The sequence below is a fragment of the Blennius ocellaris genome, assembly GCF_963422515.1.
Source record: "Blennius ocellaris genome assembly, chromosome: 8".
NCBI classification, from domain to species: Eukaryota; Metazoa; Chordata; class Actinopteri; order Blenniiformes; family Blenniidae; genus Blennius; species Blennius ocellaris.
This window is the reverse complement of record NC_137657.1, coordinates 16,388,602-16,407,460: the sequence shown is the minus strand read 5'-3', so window position 1 is coordinate 16,407,460 and position 18,859 is coordinate 16,388,602. Positions and strand designations below refer to the sequence as shown.

Sequence of the window (18,859 nt, the reverse complement as noted above, 5' to 3'; positions counted from 1 at the left end):
CATGCACAATGTAACGGCTTTAAACACTGTAAACTGCAATCTGCCCATTGTACGACGGTGAGCAGATTACAGTTTACATGTTAACAGATTGTTTATTGATGCTGAGTGAATGAACGTGGTCAAGAAAATGTTTTGCTGAAGCTTTCAAGTAACCCTGAAGGGCGATTCTAATCCTCTCAAGTTTGGTGCAATATAAGATTCCATGTATCAATCTATCATGTTTATGTTTTGCAAGTAAGCAAGTAAGTAAACCAGGAAGCAAGTAAGTGCATTCTAAACTTGTTTTAAAAACAGTCATTTTAGATTGTTTCAGCCCACTATTCACTCTGGTTTTGAGTATTTCCTACATTGTACATTGAACATGAACACATCCACTACAATGTAATAGGTGGCTGTCTCCATCTGCTGGTGACGTCGCATAACTACGTACTTATTTGGGTGTCGATTATAAAAGCCAGGATTAAACGTTTCTTCTAACATTTTAATAAATCTTACCAGTTTTGTGTTAAAGATGAACTCCTATGTTGAATTTAAATAGCTGTAGTGACGGTGTTTGTTTACGGAGGTCACTAAACAAGTCTGGGTACGAGTCAGGTGACAGTGGCGAAACCTCACAAGAGTGACAGGGGCTTCAGCCAATAACCTTTCGCGATGTAATCCTGACAGCCAATCGAAATGAAGGGGTGGTGGGAGTAGGCGGGTTTTTATCTGACTAAGAGGAAATCCTTAGGAAATGTGTGGGATCACGCTCCGTGCTCCCGAGAAGCCTGGCCATTATTGACTAACTATTTTCACCGTGTGACGCCGGCAAGCAGGCCAGGAATCGTCGTCCTGTACAGACGACGGGCGTGGTGACCGACAGCTAAGGGGGGGGGGGGGGGGGGAGAGCCGGGGAAAGCCACCGTCGTTGGGTCAAAATGTCGATTCAGTACGAGGTGGAACAGCTGGCTGACAGCTATGGGGTTGCGGACTCGTTCCCCAAAGATTTCGGGTACGGTGAGGAGGAGGCCGACATCGAGGACAGCCCGGCACCATCCGACAGCAAGCCGCGGATCCTGCTCATGGGTCTGAGGAGAAGCGGCAAATCGTCCATACAGAAGGTAGGCAGCGGCGGCGTTTAGCCTCTCGAACCGAACGAGTGGACGGGACGGGAGTTAGCCACAAACAGCTAGCGACTTACTTTAGCTGGTCGCTACCAGATAAAACAGGACAGCTGTGTGAAAACAGCCACCGAATAAGAAGTTATTAACCCTTTAACTTCCTGCTAATGTGAGTACAGCTGCAGCAGTGAATTACTAACCAGGTGAACAGATAGGTGCATCCTCTTAACAAGAGGCATGTGACTTGTTTGGCTCGCAAGTTGTCCGACGTGCCAAAAATATCCCAGCCCCACCCAGCTGTGAGGCATCTGATGTTTGGCGTTCACGTGATGGCAAGACGACCACACCTTTCATCCTGCAAGGCTTTGTTTTTAAAGGTGCAATACTTCGGAGTCGAGCAATACCACGCCGATGCGCTGGGTGGCGCTAACGAGTCATTGAGCGAGGTTAAGTGGAGGCATTCCAGTTTAAGGCAGGGGTGGCCTATTATCCACCTGTTTGAGCCAAGACTTTTTAGTTCTCTTAACGAATGCATTGAACGCTAAGTACAAATCCCTTCCCACAATTTGTCTCTCTGTCCTTATCTTTTTTTTTTTCTTCCTTCTATTCCCAAAAACCAGCAGATCAGGACAGATTTCATTTGTCTTGCACAAGAAATCTGTTCCGGTCCACTCTGTTTGCGATGTCAGCAGAAAATAACTTATTGGTCCTGGAGCGATTATAGTCATATAGAAATAATAAAGATAATTCAGGACTTGTCCAAGGTGGTACAATCCTGCCTGTCTGCGGTGATCCAGGACTGCTCCAGACGGATTAATGATGGCGGGAAAACAAATAGGAACAACGCACAAAAACACATGACGACTCATGTGGGATACCAGCTGATGAGGGAGAAATCATGTGAGATACCTGCTGAACAAAATCCACAACAATCCTCTCCTCTCTGTTTGTGGCAACCATGGCCATGGTCAACCCGGGGAGAGTGCAGGACGAGCCAGGATTTATTGTCCTGTCCGATCTTAAGAATCTACTCTTTTTGCAGCTTACTTAACCTTAACCAGAACAGCAGAAAGTCTCCCCACCTCTGAGCCTGCCTCTGTAAAGGTTACTTCCTGCTAAAATTAAGTTTTTCCTCCCACAGCCGCTTATGCTTGCTCATTTAGAATTGTTCGTTTTTTTTCACCGTAAAAGTACCTTGAATTTAATTGCATTTGGCACAATGCAAATGATTTCAATTGAAATAAATGTCTGCTCACACAGTTTTATATTTGATTCCTTGATTTTACTTTGTGAATCTCTCATGGAAAAGCAAAGGGTTGTTCAATGCCCATGTCTCATCCCTGCAGTCACAATCAGGTTGCAATATTGGGATTTAACACAGAGACCGAAGTCATTTATATATGTGTTGGCTTGATCAATATACACGTTTGCACAAAGTTGAGTTTCCTCTTATTTATTGGTTGTGCATGTAAACACCATGCGCATTTTAGAAAGTGTGATAAAGCCATCTCTTATTTTTGTGTGTGTGTGGGGGGTGTTCGTGGAGCACATCTGAAAGTAGCCAGCTTACGCCCTATCCAGGTTTCACATTGTTCAGGAGCTTCAAGTATGTAAAAGAAATAAACAATGTTGGTGATGAGTTTGTCTAATTTTTGGGAGAGGTTGTCTACCTTTTGTTGCCCACACAACAAAATACAACCAATTGCTTCCAGAATTTAGGCTCATGTTGGTGTATTCCTGTCATCTCATAGACACTGTAAACCGTGTCACACAAGCAAGAATAGATGCTGAACTGGAGTGGATCTGCTTCATATCCTAGCTGCAGTGTTGGCCAGACGGGGAGGACATTGTTAAAAAAATCCTTGTAACTCTTCTCCCATATACAATAAACAAAGAGTTTACATTTATCCGCACAATTATGAAGCAAATCTGGGATAAGACTTATGGCCAGGATACTCGAATGCTTGTAAACACTGTGTGTTTCTATTGACTTCAGTGTCCCACATGAGCGTGTGATTATATCACAGATAGGTTGTTTGTATTTACAACAGAGTGAGCGGACTGCTCGTGTACGATATATTACGCCGTGTTACATTTGTAGAGGTTCCTGAACAGCAACACTAAATTACAATAATTGAAGATTATAATTTTAATTTGCTTAAATACGCCCTTTGCGTTTTCCATGATGCAGCATCAACATGACAATGCAGATTAAGCATCTCAGTTTAATACCATGGGAGAAGAGAGAGACAGGAAATATAAACCATGTCCTCCACTTTGTCTCACGCTTGGGCTCTCGCTGATAGAAAGGATGAAGCCGAGTGGAGCAAGGTTTTTTTTTTTTGTGTGCAAGTACAACATCCTTTAATTTCTCTGTGGCACAAGTAAAGTGTTTATAAAGTAGAAGTAGAGATGATTGCTCGTTTGAAAAGTTTCTCCAGAACTTAAATTGCACTTGTGTCCATTATCTGTTTGGTCACTAGGCTGAATTCACACCTGTACAAAGCATCTTAAATGGTGATATGAAGCAGATGTGCACAAAATGCAAAAACGGCATACATGGAAAGCCCCCTCGTAATCAGAATGCTTAAGTGCACGTACACACACACACACACACACACACACGCACTTGGCGGCTGTATCCCAGTTACTAACTACTGTGATCTGTTTGCTTAGGCACACGAACACATGTACGCATGCATTATACTGGATTGTTTTCCCTCACATGTTTCCTGCATTACTTCCACACTGTGAGCTAAAAGCTTACAAGCACGCTAAAGTTGAAAGGACAGCGTTGCATCCTTACTAAGTCTACAGTGCTTAGGACAGAAATGTAAAACTGTTCAATCAAAACACAAACACTGGTTGCAGAAAAAGAGAACTTGATGCGAAAAGTGAAGCAGGTGCTGTTTACTTCAACAAACAGCCCTCTGTGCAGTATGTGTGTAACCCCGTGGCGCCCAGGTTTTCTACGTTGAGTGTTAATCCAGCGTTTCCCACAGAAAAGTGTTGGGCCACTCTGGTCCACGCAGCTCCTGACAGTCTTGTGATTCACTGAGCAGATTATGGCCTCAACAACAGGAACAGTCGTTGAATGTATGGCACCCGCTGAGGTGAACATGCTTATGAAAAGCCAAGGGTGAAGTGACTTCAGTGATGCAAGTTTTTAATAACTAAAGTGAACAATATCCTCTCACGTTTAAAGTGTTGCTGTTTCCAAACAGCCCATAGATCACAAAAACGTTGATTAGTTCAAGCTTGAGATACGTCCCAAAGTGTGCTGTTGTTTATTAAATAATCACACGACAGTCAGTGTGTGTAAATGTTTTTATCATAGAATATAGTAGAAATCATTAGCTTTTTAAAATCAAAGTTAGGCTAAAAGTTAAGCTCTCAGAGTTTTGGTCTCTTGCGTGAGTCAACAAACTCTTCCTACAAGGTTGGAGATCCCAGAATATTACTCTTCAGGTCTGAAACTTCCAGACGGGCACTGTGCTTGAATAATAGATGAGCTGCACTTGTGCCTCGTATGATATTTTATTATTTATGTTCGAATTTAAAGGGGAAGTGGATTCAGGCTTGATATTGCATGACGTGCCAAGTGGCCTTTAATTCATGCAAAAGTAAAGCAACGCATAACGTTTTTTAGAATCAACAGTATGTGTGTTAACTTTGTGCTGTGTTTGTTTTATTCCACACAAGGTTCGAGTCCAAGACCCCCCCACCCACCCCACCCCCCACCGAGCTTCTCGTTTGAGCTGGAAAACATGTGATTTGGCTTTTTGCTGCTTCATTGGCCCTGTGACCTCAGTGGCCCACATGCTGATTCAAAATGGCAACAGTGGAGCAAAAAGCTCTTAGTAGTCTTTTGCACTCATCACGTTTTATTTCCACTAGTAATTAGTGCTATAGTCGCGATTAAAATGGTTTACTTCTGCTTCCTTTGACACCGGCAGTTTGAAGATCCAGCACAAAGCTGGGGGGGGGAAAAAGGGCTGAGTAGAGGGAAGCGTGTTGCGTCAGTCTGCAGCGTGCTGCCCTTTTCCCTCGAATTCTACATGTCACATCTGAATGACGTGTTTGTACTGGAATCGTACAACAAGTCAAGACTGGTGAAATTTGATAATGGAGTTCACGGGAGGTACAATACATTGTTCCATGTAGCCCGTGCTATCAGGAACTATTTCAGGATAAAAAAAGACAAATCACCAGTCGTGGAAGTAATGGTTTGTCCTCGAGAGCTGTGATTTTTAAACGTCATGTTGTGTGTTTGGGATTACATGAAGATAAGCTAAATAAGAGCGTCTCCATCCACACGAAGTTTGTCTTGTGAGGCCTTTCAGCAGAGTTCCTACAAAAATTGCAAAGTTACTGAGAAGAATTGGTGCTGTTTTGTGTGCAAATGGTGATACAATGAAGAGCCTCTGTTCATTTAGTTTTTTTAAGAGGTTTTGACACGCCTAACATTTGGACTTGCTAATGTGTCTTACTGAGCACGATTCTGATTTCAGGTGGTCTTCCACAAAATGTCCCCCAACGAGACCTTGTTCCTGGAGAGCACCAACAAGATCTACAAGGACGACATCTCCAGCAGCTCCTTCGTCAACTTCCAGATCTGGGACTTTCCCGGGCAGGTGGACTTCTTCGACCCCACTTTTGACTACGAGATGATCTTCAGAGGAACCGGCGCTTTGATATTTGTCATTGATGCTCAGGTGAAGATTTAAAACGGAACATCTCAGTAGGAAAATAATGACATTTGAATTTTCAATTTTTGGAGTCACCCTCAGTACCCCCCCCCCCCCACCCCCCCCCCCCCCTTTTTTTTTTATTTTTTTTTTTAAGAAGTTAAAACTGCTCATTCATTGTCAATGTAAGACCTAAATCTCAATGCAGCTGTGGTTTTTATGACGCTGTTGTTCACATAACCCCGACAGCTTTGTGGAAGTAATCTCGGCTCCAGCGACGGCCACAACCGACCTGGTTGCGCGGTTGATTTTTACTCAACTTGCATCAGATCCCGTTTTTATTTTTCAACATGTAGTCACACAGTGACATTAGTAAGAGGCAGCATGTCTCATTCTGAGTTTGAAGGAAATGCAGAAGTAGATTTGCTCATGTCTTGCTTGGTCATCCAGCTGTTCGAGCACCACTGAATGCATGCTCATAAAACAAACTGTCTTCACTTCCACAACACCTGAAATGGGAAGTGCAACTTAATTTTCCTGTTTAGTTTTTCGATCTGAATTAGTTTTAAATTCCCCCCCAAAGCTGTAGTTGCTTTGGATGCTAACTTTGGCTGCGATTTATATAAATTTAAGGCTTCTATTTTAAACCGGTTCTTTAAAAGGTCTTTTCCTGATAGTACTGTAAATACGTCTTGTTGCCTCATATCATCAGAGTGGCCCGTTTTTAGTTTAAAAAAAAAAGTAAATTTTTCTCAAAAGAAATAACAAGGGAATAAAATTATTACACATTTAAATGTCAAAATGTCATAAGTTCTAAATTGTAACCATTTAAGACTATAATAGACGTTCCAGTAATTTTTAAATTAGTGCACCTATGGGAGTGTCGTCTTCCCACACTTTGAAAACCACCTTCTTTGTTGCAGGACGACTACGTGGAGGCTCTGGGCCGGCTTCATCTCACCGTGTCGCGGGCCTACAGAGTAAATCCAGAGATCAACTTCGAAGTGTTCATCCACAAAGTGGACGGCTTGTCAGATGATCACAAGATCGAAACCCAGCGGGACATCCATCAGAGAGCCAACGATGACCTGGCAGACGCAAGCTTAGAAAAGCTGCATCTCAGGTATATTTCAATTTCAATATTTTTATTTTTAAATTCCAGCAAGTCCACTTCCCTGTTAAGGTACAGAACGGAGATACAGGGGGACCTCTTGTAATGGATATATCGGCTGTCATTGGAAAGATGTGGAGGGAAACCGTAATCTGTTGAATATATATCAAAGTGAATCAGATTTCAGTAACATAGACATGCAGTAATAATGTGGATCAAAGATTGATAGTGTGTAGAGGTCAGTAGCATCGATGAGCGATGCACCGATACCAGTATCGGGCCTGATACTGCATGGAGTATTCATACTCATAGGTGGTAGGTAAGAGAGCACGAGCGGTAGTTTGTTCATCACCAGCGACATTTGGCTCAATGGAGTTAGCAGGTGTTTCGGAATAACTGGTTTCCCTGTTAACTGGTGACCGGCTTTGTTTGGCACCCGTTGTTGCTCCTAGTAACGGCAAACATACTCATTCTTTAAAATTGTGTCATTGGTGCATCCCTAGTGTTTTCATTAGTTTATTAACATGTTTCTACAGATAGTCTGAGGTTATTTACCTGTGAAAAGTTAAACCTGCAACCAGGCCAACTGCACTGGCTCCAAAATGAAAGTGGATGTTTACAAATCCAGAATTATGTGTTCATATCTCCCAAATGGCGGAGAAATATATCATTTTGTAAAGTCTTGCTGCTAAACTACTGCAGCCCAACTTTTTGTTACCTGCTATATGTTGTGATTCACTGCAGAATCCTGCCGAATGAACATGTAAAGGAGAATCAACTGACAAATCTTTGTGGGAGGGAAAACTGAGTTTCTACTTCTTTCATTTGCATTTATTTTACTTTCACTTTACCACCCCAACAATGCTGGCATTGTACTCTTAATATAAAAAAATACATTCATATCTCTCCCTAAGCTGCCTGGTGGTGTACTGCTTAGCAACCTTGGTTCATGGCAAGAATGTCATGGGATCGAATCAAGCGCAGGCTTAACTGTATGTTTGCAATTTTTCCCCTCTGTGTGTGGGTTTATGATTTTACTAGTTTCCTCCCACAGTCCAAAAACAGGTTTGGGCTTTCTTTGTGACATTTAATTACCTGTAGATGCGAGTGTGTGTGATAAATAAAGTCAAATATGTTGGTAACAAAACACACCAGTCACACAGAAGCATTCTGGTGGAGGACATCGACTCAACGCGTGATCTGACACACCCTCATAGCGCTGCTGCTGTTTTACACCACAGATTTAAACAAATGCAGTCGGACGGTGCTGGCTCAGTTGCAAGAGTGTGTTGTCCTTCGGATGCAAAGTTGCAGGTTCAATTCCATATCTCCTCTTCAAGTGTCTTTGAGCAAGACACTGAACCCCAGTATTGCTCGTAATGTCTGCAATGAGCACCGTTTTTACACAATTGTTGTGTGTGTGAAAGGGTGTTGAATGTAAAGCACCTTGGGGGCTGCTGAAGCAGTGGAATAGCGCTGGTTACTCAAATCCTCAGGATCAAAACATTTCCTCACTCACAAAGAACAATACTTTTACTTGTGTCTGAAATGGAGCAGCATGTCATAGTGTACCCAAAGTTCAACAGCCATAGCAAATCTTTCAAATCTTTCACTTTCAAAATGAAATGTCTCCTGGTGACAGTATGTTTCCCAAAAATAATGCATCGTCACATCATACTTGAGGCCAAAAGACAATTTTACTCCTATTACACCTCATCTCTATTCGCCTCTTGTATTGTGGACGTCCGGCATCAAAACTAACAATGTCAATGGCACAAGTTGCAATGACTTGCTGAGGCAGCAAAGAAGAAAGAAAATTGTCTTTAACAATGTAGGAGACTAAGTACATCACTAGAATTACTGATGGTAACTATCACAGTGCATGTGTTTATTGCCCTCTTTGCTCTTCCTCCCCCTCCCATACGACGATCAAAGTAGTGAAGAGAAGGCAGTATTGTTGCTTTTTGCCATTGAGTGTGGATCAGTTGCACTTCTTCACTTCTCCGTTAGTGATCTCATGCAGTAGACTGTGCTATGCGTCACTGTTGGATTCCTCTTTGTCCTCCTAATGAAGAAACGTCAACCTGCGTATCAGTTACCAGTAAAGCGTAGACATACTCTAGATATAAGAAGGAGCTGAAGTGCACATCTACTGTTTGGGTCACGTTAAGCACGGCACCCAGACTGTGTTGGCATCTGAGAACAATAAGACTGATTTGTGACTTTGAATTGCTTTACTAAAAGCCAGAGGACAACTGAAAAGATAAAAAGTTTTAGTTGCGAGAAAATGTTGAATGTTCACCTCTAAAATTTGGTCTTGTCTTTTTGAATGTATGCTTTTAAGTACTAAATAATTAAGCATTTGCAGATTTAATTTAACAGTAAAAAAAAAAAAAAACAGCAACATAGTTGATAGCTGTAAAGCCCTCGCCCTGACGCATCGTGTAATGTTTAAATCTGTAGTGAACCACATTAAACCGTCTGCCCCGGCTGTACGCTCAACCCCGCAACTGCTCTCCTGTTGGTAGTGAGGCTGTGCTGGCAACGTGTTTTATGTGGGGTGAGATTGTTGTTTATTCCGGTTAGGTGGCCCGAGCCGTCCTGGATATATAGCGGAGCTGGGCCGAGTGACTCTCTGGCTCTTTCATCACCGCAGTACATTGTAAAGTTGAGCCTCTGCCAAGTGTAATGCAGACTCGTCTATTTGGCTGGAAGCGGCAGCTCCCGTCCGACGCCTGCCTTTTTAAATTTCTTTTTTTATTTTATTTATACATCTCTCGAGCTGAGGTTCGTAAGTCATGTGTGTTCAGATTTGCAGCCCTCACATGAGGACCGTCTGTGTGCCAAGTGCACATTTTTATTTAATCCCGCTGTCTAAATCAGGCTTTTAAAGGATTTCCTTCAGTGCTGCATCAGTCATGTGATCCCATGTGATGTCTGTTTTTTGTTTTTTTTTAACCTGGTTTCATACATATATTTTGAGGAAGTAAGAGGGGGGGTTCATACGAGCTCCTGCTTATTCACTTCCTTTTTGTTCATCTCATTCAGCTTTTACTTGACGAGTATTTACGACCACTCAATCTTCGAAGCCTTCAGCAAAGTGGTGCAGAAGCTCATCCCACAGCTCCCCACTCTGGAGAACCTCCTAAATATCTTCATTTCTGTAAGTAGCTGTCAACTTCTTCTTCTTCTTTTTTTTTGGAGGGGGGGGTGGGTAGTTTTGTCATGCACTGCATGATTTACGTGTGACAGTGTTTATGACGTGAGTCACTCTCGGCTCTGAAGCCACAATATTGTAAGCAGTTCCTCCAATTCCCCTTCAGGCCTCTCGGGACAAGTCTGTCTCCGGCCGTGACACTGATTGGTCAAAACATAACTCAGCGTTATTGCCGGGCTGTCATTGTTGTAAACGGTAATGGTTGCAACAGGCTGACGGGATTGTCGGAAAGCCGCGGTAGGATAGAAACTGGTCATAAAAATCCCACATCAGATTTTACTGGGGTAGTAATCAAGCAATGGAAACAATCTACTACAAAGGAGCTCATCACATTGAGGGATGGTCATATAAACACCCAGTATTTTCTTTAAAGAGATCCTTCAGATTGATTTGTCTTATCGGCTGAAAAACGTCTGTTTTCACACCGGATTGATTCAAATTGCCTTTTTAAACCAAAAGCTGCGATTGAAGACATGAAAGAGAGTTGGACTACCAGCAAAAGAGGTACTCATTGTCGTTTGATATCTTATCTCAAGGCAGTTCCGCATCATTTTTGCTCAGTTTTAACAATCCGCTCACTACTTGGTCGTTGGCCTTTGTCTGTGGCTGCTGCTGCCCCTGCCGTTCATGCAGCTGCCGATCAGTCCGGGAGCTGACGCCGCTTCCCCCGAGGAAACATGTTCACACTAAACCGAGCAAGGTTACGATTAGAGGGTTGCAAGATCAGTGTGAAAACAGCTTGAGTCATGAGTTCATTGTTACCTAAAAGAAATTTGGTGTTGAGGTTGCAGTTTGTTAAGAAGCTGTAGGAGGGGGTGTTCCTGACTGTGTTTTGCAGGAACCTGTTGCTCTCTTCAATTTAAAAAAAAAGAAATAAGACAACAAGTGTGAAAAATAATTCCTATTAAAGCAGTTTTTCTTTTAATTTTCCAAATTCTGTTCACCCCAATATACAATAACTCTAGATTTTAAATGGAATTGCCTTTTTTGATAGTGCGGACACCTTTTAATACTCGTTTCGCCTTTTGTCGCTTCTCTACTTCTTTGTCTCCGACAGAATTCAGGGATCGAGAAAGCTTTTCTGTTTGATGTGGTCAGTAAGATCTACATCGCCACAGACAGCTCTCCTGTCGACATGCAGTCCTATGAACTGTGCTGCGACATGATCGACGTGGTTATCGACGTCTCCTGCATATACGGGTGAGAAGGGCTTTCTTTACTTTGCCTGTTAGTACTTTGGTAATGTACCCGAGAGGTCAGATCAGTAATGAGAGTGCTCTCCTGTAAGGCCTTATCGCTTTGAGTTCCTCACCCGGCGTTGTCCGAGTCTCACACTCAATGAAGCCCAAATTAATTTATGCATAATTAATGTCCTCATTGACGAGCTGCAATTTATTTCACCCGAACGTTTTTTCCCGTGTTGCGCTGTGACCCACCAGTCTGAGGGAGGATGGCAGCGGCAGCGCCTATGACAAGGAGTCCATGGCCATCATCAAGCTCAACAACACCACTGTGCTCTACCTGAAAGAGGTCACCAAGTTCCTGGCCCTTGTCTGCATCCTGCGAGAGGAAAGCTTCGAGCGCAAAGGTAAGCCGTCACAGAAATCTGTCATCCTCCTCGGCTCCCTCGGCCTAATTTGGCCAAAGGCGACGAGTCGGGCGTGTTCGTATTCTCCATCGTGTTGTTTTAGGTTTGCAACAAGTGTGTGTCTGCACGTGTACGCCGTCTGTTCAGTCGAGACGAGAACACTGCGCCTGAAGTAATTATGTAGCAAGTCGTTACAGTATAGAGTTGAGGAGACTGAAAATGTAACATTCAAGCTGAAACACACAAGATGTGTGGAAAACGTATCACATGAATCTTCCTGGAAAAACTTATAATTATCATGTTTGGGGGGTTTTTTTGTTTGTTTTTACTCCCAAATGAAAAATAAATAAGTGTACAGATTCACTGTGCTGGAGGAAATGTAGAGTAGTGGACGCTGACTACACACACGCACATTCTGGAAATGCCACAAAATACAGATGATTTTTAATAAAAAATCAGAATCCACAGCATACTGGGGTACTTTAGATCCATTACAGAGCCTGTTGGAGCTCAGGATAAGTACTTGATCACTTGATCAGCCAATAAAAACGGTGTTGCCGACAAATGCTGTGAAGCGGACCGTCCTTGTCTGGGACAGTGAATCAGGTTTGTTGACAAAATTCACATTGTGGAAAAACTGCAAAGAAAGCTACAACAAATACAGTTGGGAGAAAAGTGGGGGGAAAATGATGTTGTTACCGACCGAACAATCAAAATTTAAATAACTGCTGAACTGTTTTCCTGAGAGTAGTACACGTTATGCAACAGGGAGACCTGAGCTCGGAGATCAATGATACAGCAGTGAAAGCTACTTTATTACCAGCGGAGTAACATCAGAATCAAAGTCACACTGAGCTGTCGAATTTCTGGAAATATGCAGCTTGAACGCTGAGAAATAGCACAATCTGAGGACCTTGCACTTGTATTTCACACAGTTGTTATCAATAGCTTTAAGTTGAGATAGCAGTTGGTTGTCTATAACATGTAAGCTTGTTCAGATTCTGTTGTAATTGACACATTTAATGAAATTGACTAAAACCTCTTGGCATCAGAACAAATACCCAAAATTACTCCTTCAAGGTTATTATGTTGGTGCCTCAAAGTGTTTGTGGCTCTTAAAGTCTTTTAGTGAACTCCTGCACTCAGGGTTTACTTGGTTCTGCAAATAGCAGTATCTCACAGATATATATTTTTGGTTTTCTAGGATTAATAGACTACAACTTCCACTGTTTCCGGAAGGCCATCCATGAAGTATTTGAGGTGGGCGTTTCTACCCAGCGTCCCACGGGCTCGCAGGCGGTGGGCTCGCCCTGCAACAAGGCCGTCGCACTCAACGGCACGCCGCGCAACACCGTCTAGACACTGATGCAACACACACAAACTAAAAAGACGCAAAGCGAGGGGGGAAGAGGAGGAGGAGGAGGAGGAGAGGAAAGATGGAGAGGAGCCGGGGAGCCCGTCGAGGAGAGACTGAACTTAAAACTGGGGCTCGCCGGCACACCAGTCACAATCCCTTTGCTCCCCTACACCGAAAGCAGCGAGAGACTTCCTGGAGCCCAGAGTGTGGAAGCACTGGAGCACTGGAAGGGAAATTCATGCATCTGGATCAGGTGAATGCAAAACCACTGTGGAAAAGCCAAGGAAGAAAAGAAAAAAAGAAAAAAAAGTTCAGGATCTTTCTTTGGACTTCACAGTGACACAGGCTGTGACGTTTTAGCTGCTGGTTCCTCCGTGTGAACAGTGCGAGGAGGAGAAACGACCCCCCATTAACGACCTCCGGATTTGGGCAAGCTGTGACGGCAGTTTGCCGGATTGTGTCTGGTGACGGCTCCGCCTTCCCGACCGCTCCTGTGCTGACCAACAGGGTGGATGTGAAGCGCTCAGTCTCACAGCCACACATGTTCAGAGATGGCCTTACTGGAGATGAAGCTTGACCTGCGGCGGCAAGCTCTCGTCTCACCACCACTCACCTCACCCTACCTGAATGCTGCCCAAAACTGGCTTCTTGGATTCACCGGCGAAAGGAAATCCATGGTTTTATGAGCAGAGTGAAAAGGGATCGTGCTGTCATCTGAATTGTGTGTATGTAGGTATCTACGTATGTGTGCGCGTGTGCGTGTATGAATGTGCGTGAAAGGTTTCGTTTGGATCCCAAACTGGGCTTCGTGTACCTACTAAGACTGGGACCTCTTGTATAAACGTGTAAGTCCTTCTTCAGCTTAGCGTAATTAAAACTCCTCTCGGTGGAAGTGGTTTTTCTGTTTTGTGCTCCGAAGAAAAATCAAACTTCCGACGGGCTTCGTAATAGTGCAGACACGATCATTTGCAAACGCACTGCCAAATGCATCAAACGGATGGGAGCCTGTTGAAACACGATTCAAAGTGAGGACGCCTGGTCGAGATGTGGGAGGAATGAAGGATCCAGACCGCCTTGTCGTAAAATTGTAAGATCATCACACTTACAGCTGGGAGCAGACTTGCATGTACCCACACCTTCAGTTTCAGCTCCGGCATAACATAACAGACCAATTATTATAATTTTTTTTAACATTCATTTTGGCGCCAATCTACAGATCTCACACAAAGTTCCCATTTTCCAGCATGCATACATTGGTGTGTCGTTAACCTGTAGCATTCACAGCTGTTAACACTGCTTATTGTATTCACATGTAACATTGGAATTACCTGAGAAAATTGTAAGAGACCAAAACTCATTCTTCTTCTCACCATGACAGAGACACAAAAGGGTATTCAGGTCTGTATATTTTCTGTTTGTTCATGTCGGGTTTTGAGATCTGGACCACTAGATAACTTTGCTCTGTGACCCCCGCCTCTTGAAACAGGTTCCAGATGTGGTCACCGAAAAACAAGAAAATAAGTCACCGTTTAATATGTTGCACATCAGAACCGTGATGAATGATTGACTTCATGTATTGTGATGCTGTACTGTGTGAAATAAACAAAACTTTACGTTTTGTCTTTGTCACTGCCACATCACTTGAAGGCTTCGGAGGGACCGGATCAGCCGATTAGATTTATCATGCAACAGTTTCAGAGAAAAACAAACCAAGCTCCAGGTTAGTGTCGATGGAAGAGATGACCTACGCGTGCTCCTCTCTCGATGCCAAACTACAAGTTGACACAAGATGGTGCTGCAGGACTACTCGACTGATAATCCCTGCTCTTCTCCGAGCCAAACGCTGTTATCCTTGTTAAACATATAGAAAGCGTGCAGCCATTGCTCATCCAGTGTAGTGAATTATACAGCCCGACAAAGGATGATCATGAATGTCAGCAGCATCTGTTACTGCTTCTGTTACTGGCCCAGCATTATGAGCGTGACAATAGAATAAATTGGATTATTCACTGTTGATGAAACATAGGGTTTAATGCACATCAAATTTACAATCATGTCTATCAAATTCCCAATATTAACCTCGTTTAACCTTTGATAATTTGCTTTAAATCTTTTTTTTCTAAGCCATTGTTAATTGCCTTTTTGACTTGGCTGTTGTTCAGACGGTATTGTAATGAGTAAGAAGAAGGAGTAGGGGGGGAGTAAAATACCCCCTCACTGGTTTAGTGCATATAAAAACAACTCGGTGAATAGCTTCGCCATGCAAGTTATTCACCAGTTAAGTTAAATAAGCCTCACAGCTACTGTCACGACCCATTATGTGGGGAGTAGGCGAGACAGCTAAACACCACTTCCACACAATTTAGATGCAATAAAACACTGACAGCTTTTTTATCCACTTCATTAAGCCAGTAATTTCTTATAAAAATCTCCCGCATTAATCCTGCCGATGGTTTCCCTGCGGTTCCTTAAGCTCTCCTCCAACCTTAGCCGCCTTGCTTTGATGCTTACTCAAATAGGCGCTAATTTGAGATAAATTATGCATCCGCATGTAGCCTACCCATGCCAAGGAATATAAAGTGTGACACTCTGAAAGATGGCGAATTAAAGCAAAGTGTGATATCGTGACGGGCTAATGGCAGATAGGTTGGGCCTGTCAACCTGATGGTTTGTTGATCTGCAAGTCACTTCATATTCAGAGTCGAGGAGAGGTCATGTTTATGATGTTTTGAAGGTCGCTCGGACTCGGCCAAGAGTTGTTTTTTTTTTTTACCAGACCTCAGGGTGAATGCAGAACACTTCCACGAAGTCACTCAAAAAGTGCAAACTGGAGTGTATTGAAGTACTGTACTGATCATATTCCCTTCAACACCTCGAATAGAAGACAAAATAATCATAAAAAAAAAGACAAGTGTGGCAACAGAGGAAATTCAGGAGCAGATGTATAAATAAGTAACTCCAAGACGTTGGAATTAATATCACCAGCTTTTTTTTTCTTTTTTTAAATACACAAGTATAGCCTAAAATAAAAAGGTGGTGAATTCTCTGTGCGCTGACGTGAAGCATACAGAGAGAACAAAAATAGTCACAAATAAAGTGAGGCGCCAACAAAATGTGAATACAGAAATGGCACTTGGGGGAACAAAATTGTCTGGTGGTTAATGTGTCTTGTGCCTGCAGACAGCAGCGTTAGCAGCTTAAAAAGCAGTTATTGCACTTGTTCGGGAGCAGAAAAACAAAGCGTGCCGAGTGTGTGTGTGTCTGTGTGTTGCGATGGAAGTGAGCGGAGAAAATGCTGACAGCTGTCAAAATTAGCTGCAGATAAATGATGCCTTTATCTTTGTTGTGCGTATAGGATCATCCTATTAGTGCCTTGGGAAAACGATATCATAAAAACACTTCTGTATTCTACATTGGATTCAAAGTGCCTTTAAAAAGAAAAGATGGATTAAAAGAAACCTCCTAATCAAGAAAGTGGTTGGGGAAAAAAAATAAAAAATCTGAGCATTAACTTAAAAGAGTGCAGGTGGATCATCTGAAGTCCACTCGTCGACACAGTGACTGAACACCATCTGTAGATGGGGCTGTTGTCTGCGGCTTCACCCTCTGCCTGTCACTCTCCTGCCCATCTTTCTGCTTCACAGTGCAGGCAACATGGAGATCAACATCTAACGCAGAGTCCCAGAGACCAGGGACACTGTGGAGAAGTTGTGGAAGCAGCAGAGTGAGAGCTTGCGTGATGTACAACTCCAATTTGGAGGCTGGAGCTGCTGCTGAAATTGCCTTGCTTTATCAATGGCAGCATCCCCCCCCCCCACCCCCCCACCTCCACCCACCAAACCCCCCTGCTCTTAATAAAGAAGCTTCAACCAATAATGAAACAAAGCCAGTCCAACATACTTTTGCTCTGTGATGTCACTTTCACTTCCGCACGCCTGTCTGCCCTTCATCTCAGATCTCTCGGCGTCATTACAACAATGATATTGCCATTACGTTGTTAATAAACCCCCAGTCAGCGGGGAGGGAGCTATCTCCCATCTTTACATTTTATTAGCTGTGCTTATGAGAGACGAGAGGACAATGATCTGACTAAGTGAGACGTCTCAGATAGGTGACAGATGCGACACATTTGTTATACCGAGAGACAGTGGCGCTCCAGTGTGAGAGCGTGTGCGGTTTGTGGAGTGCAGACGAGGCAAGTCGGTAAAAACTGACAGGTTTGTGTCGTATTGATGTCAGTACTTCTTTACCTGTGGTCAAAGCTGGATTTACTGCTCAGGAAGGGTTGGTTTGGGATTCTGTGCCACAGTATTCACAAGGTACAAAACACACAGATATCTTTTAATATAGCCTTTGGTACTGATACAACTTCTTATAATTGTTGAAAGTGAGTAGTTATAGCCATCAGAAAGACTCAAGCAGTCAGGTCCATACATTGGGGGGGGGGTTACACTGTCTTGCTCAAGGATACTTGACAGGGGGTAGATGAGGAATGGAACCTGCAGTATTCTGATTGAGAGACGAGCACTCCACCAACTGAGCCACAGTCTGTATACAAATTTCACCTGAGAGAGTCGAGGGAAAAACTGCTATTTTCTAACATTTCATAAAGCAAATAATCAGCTGGATGACAAAACAGAAAGAAAACAAGGACATTAATTGATTGTGATGGCTATGTTTGCCGGAGTCCTTCAGTTTGTTTATTCTCCTGTTGGAAAATGCACAAGCAAAAACAAAAAAAAAACCCCACAGACTTTCATTGGGGACAATTCTGTTTCAAAGGGGATTCCACATGACACTTTCTCAGGAAATCCCTTAATTTTCGATGAAGAAAACATCTTCTAATACACAAAGACACAACTGCCAGACGCATCTCTCCAGCTAATAAAACTGCACCACTACTCATCTGCAGCAACAGGAGGAGATGTTACAGGGGGACGGTGGAGGGGAGGTAGGATAACGAAAGTGGGAGTCAGAGGAAAGGGACAGGCGTCTCCTGTATTTTCTGGTCAGGCAGTAGAGCGTGGAGCGAAAGGGGCCAGCAGGCCAGCAGCCAGCTAATGGGGACCAGCAGTGAGCAGGGGCCGGGGACAGCGCTGACAAAAGGAGCAGTGACAGATGCCATTATCTCAGCCTCATGCAGATACAATGGAGCTGGACAACACAGGGCCTGATACTGGCAGACGTGTGGGTGTGTGTGTGTGTGTGTGTGCATGTGTGTGTGTGTGTGTGTACACTGTGAGGTTAATGGAACACGATAGAGGAGAAGTGGATTATCGTGGAGACTACAATTTCTTGGTTACACTCTGAGCTCCATTGCCCTTGTGTGTGTGTGTGTGTGTGTGTGTGTGTGTGTCTGCGTGCACGCGCTCGTATGCAATTCACATGTGTATTTGAGTATAGCCTACATGACCTCGCCTTGTTACAGGAAGACAGCCGGATCAGTCACCCATCACTTGCTTAGAATTCATGGGCGTCGTGAAAAGCACATCACATTTGGTTCAAAATTTTCACTGGCTGATACTCCTTGGACTCGAATTATGCAGCGTTCAATTCAACCAAGGATGTTCTGGTCATTTGGACAACCAAAAACGTGTCGGGGTGGGGGTGGGGTGGGGTGGTATGGCAATGCTTTTAGCAGGATTGGCAATGGTAGAGAAGGGCTGTTAAGCAGCCGTTTTTGGAAGGGATAAGAAATGTGAGCTTTAGCCAGTGTAGTGCGGTGACATGGGACAGCGTTATTGACTGTGGCGGTGCACGCTGACAGTGGATTGTCAGCCCCTGCAGTCATTTGCCAG

The 18,859-nt window shown here is 43.5% G+C and overlaps 1 protein-coding gene across 1 annotated transcript; it reads left to right on the top strand.

Annotated features, from left to right (window-relative positions):
- Positions 1 to 909: 909 nt before the first annotated feature.
- Positions 910 to 14,643, top strand: rragca (Ras-related GTP binding Ca). The gene is made up of 7 exons (XM_080501379.1): positions 910 to 1,100; positions 5,612 to 5,815; positions 6,712 to 6,911; positions 9,948 to 10,062; positions 11,174 to 11,316; positions 11,556 to 11,704; positions 12,909 to 14,643. The coding sequence occupies exons 1-7, from the start codon at positions 918 to 920 to the stop codon at positions 13,061 to 13,063; spliced, it is 1,149 nt and encodes a 382-aa protein (XP_080357505.1). The 5' UTR covers positions 910 to 917; the 3' UTR covers positions 13,064 to 14,643.
- The last annotated feature ends 4,216 nt before the right edge of the window (positions 14,644 to 18,859 follow it).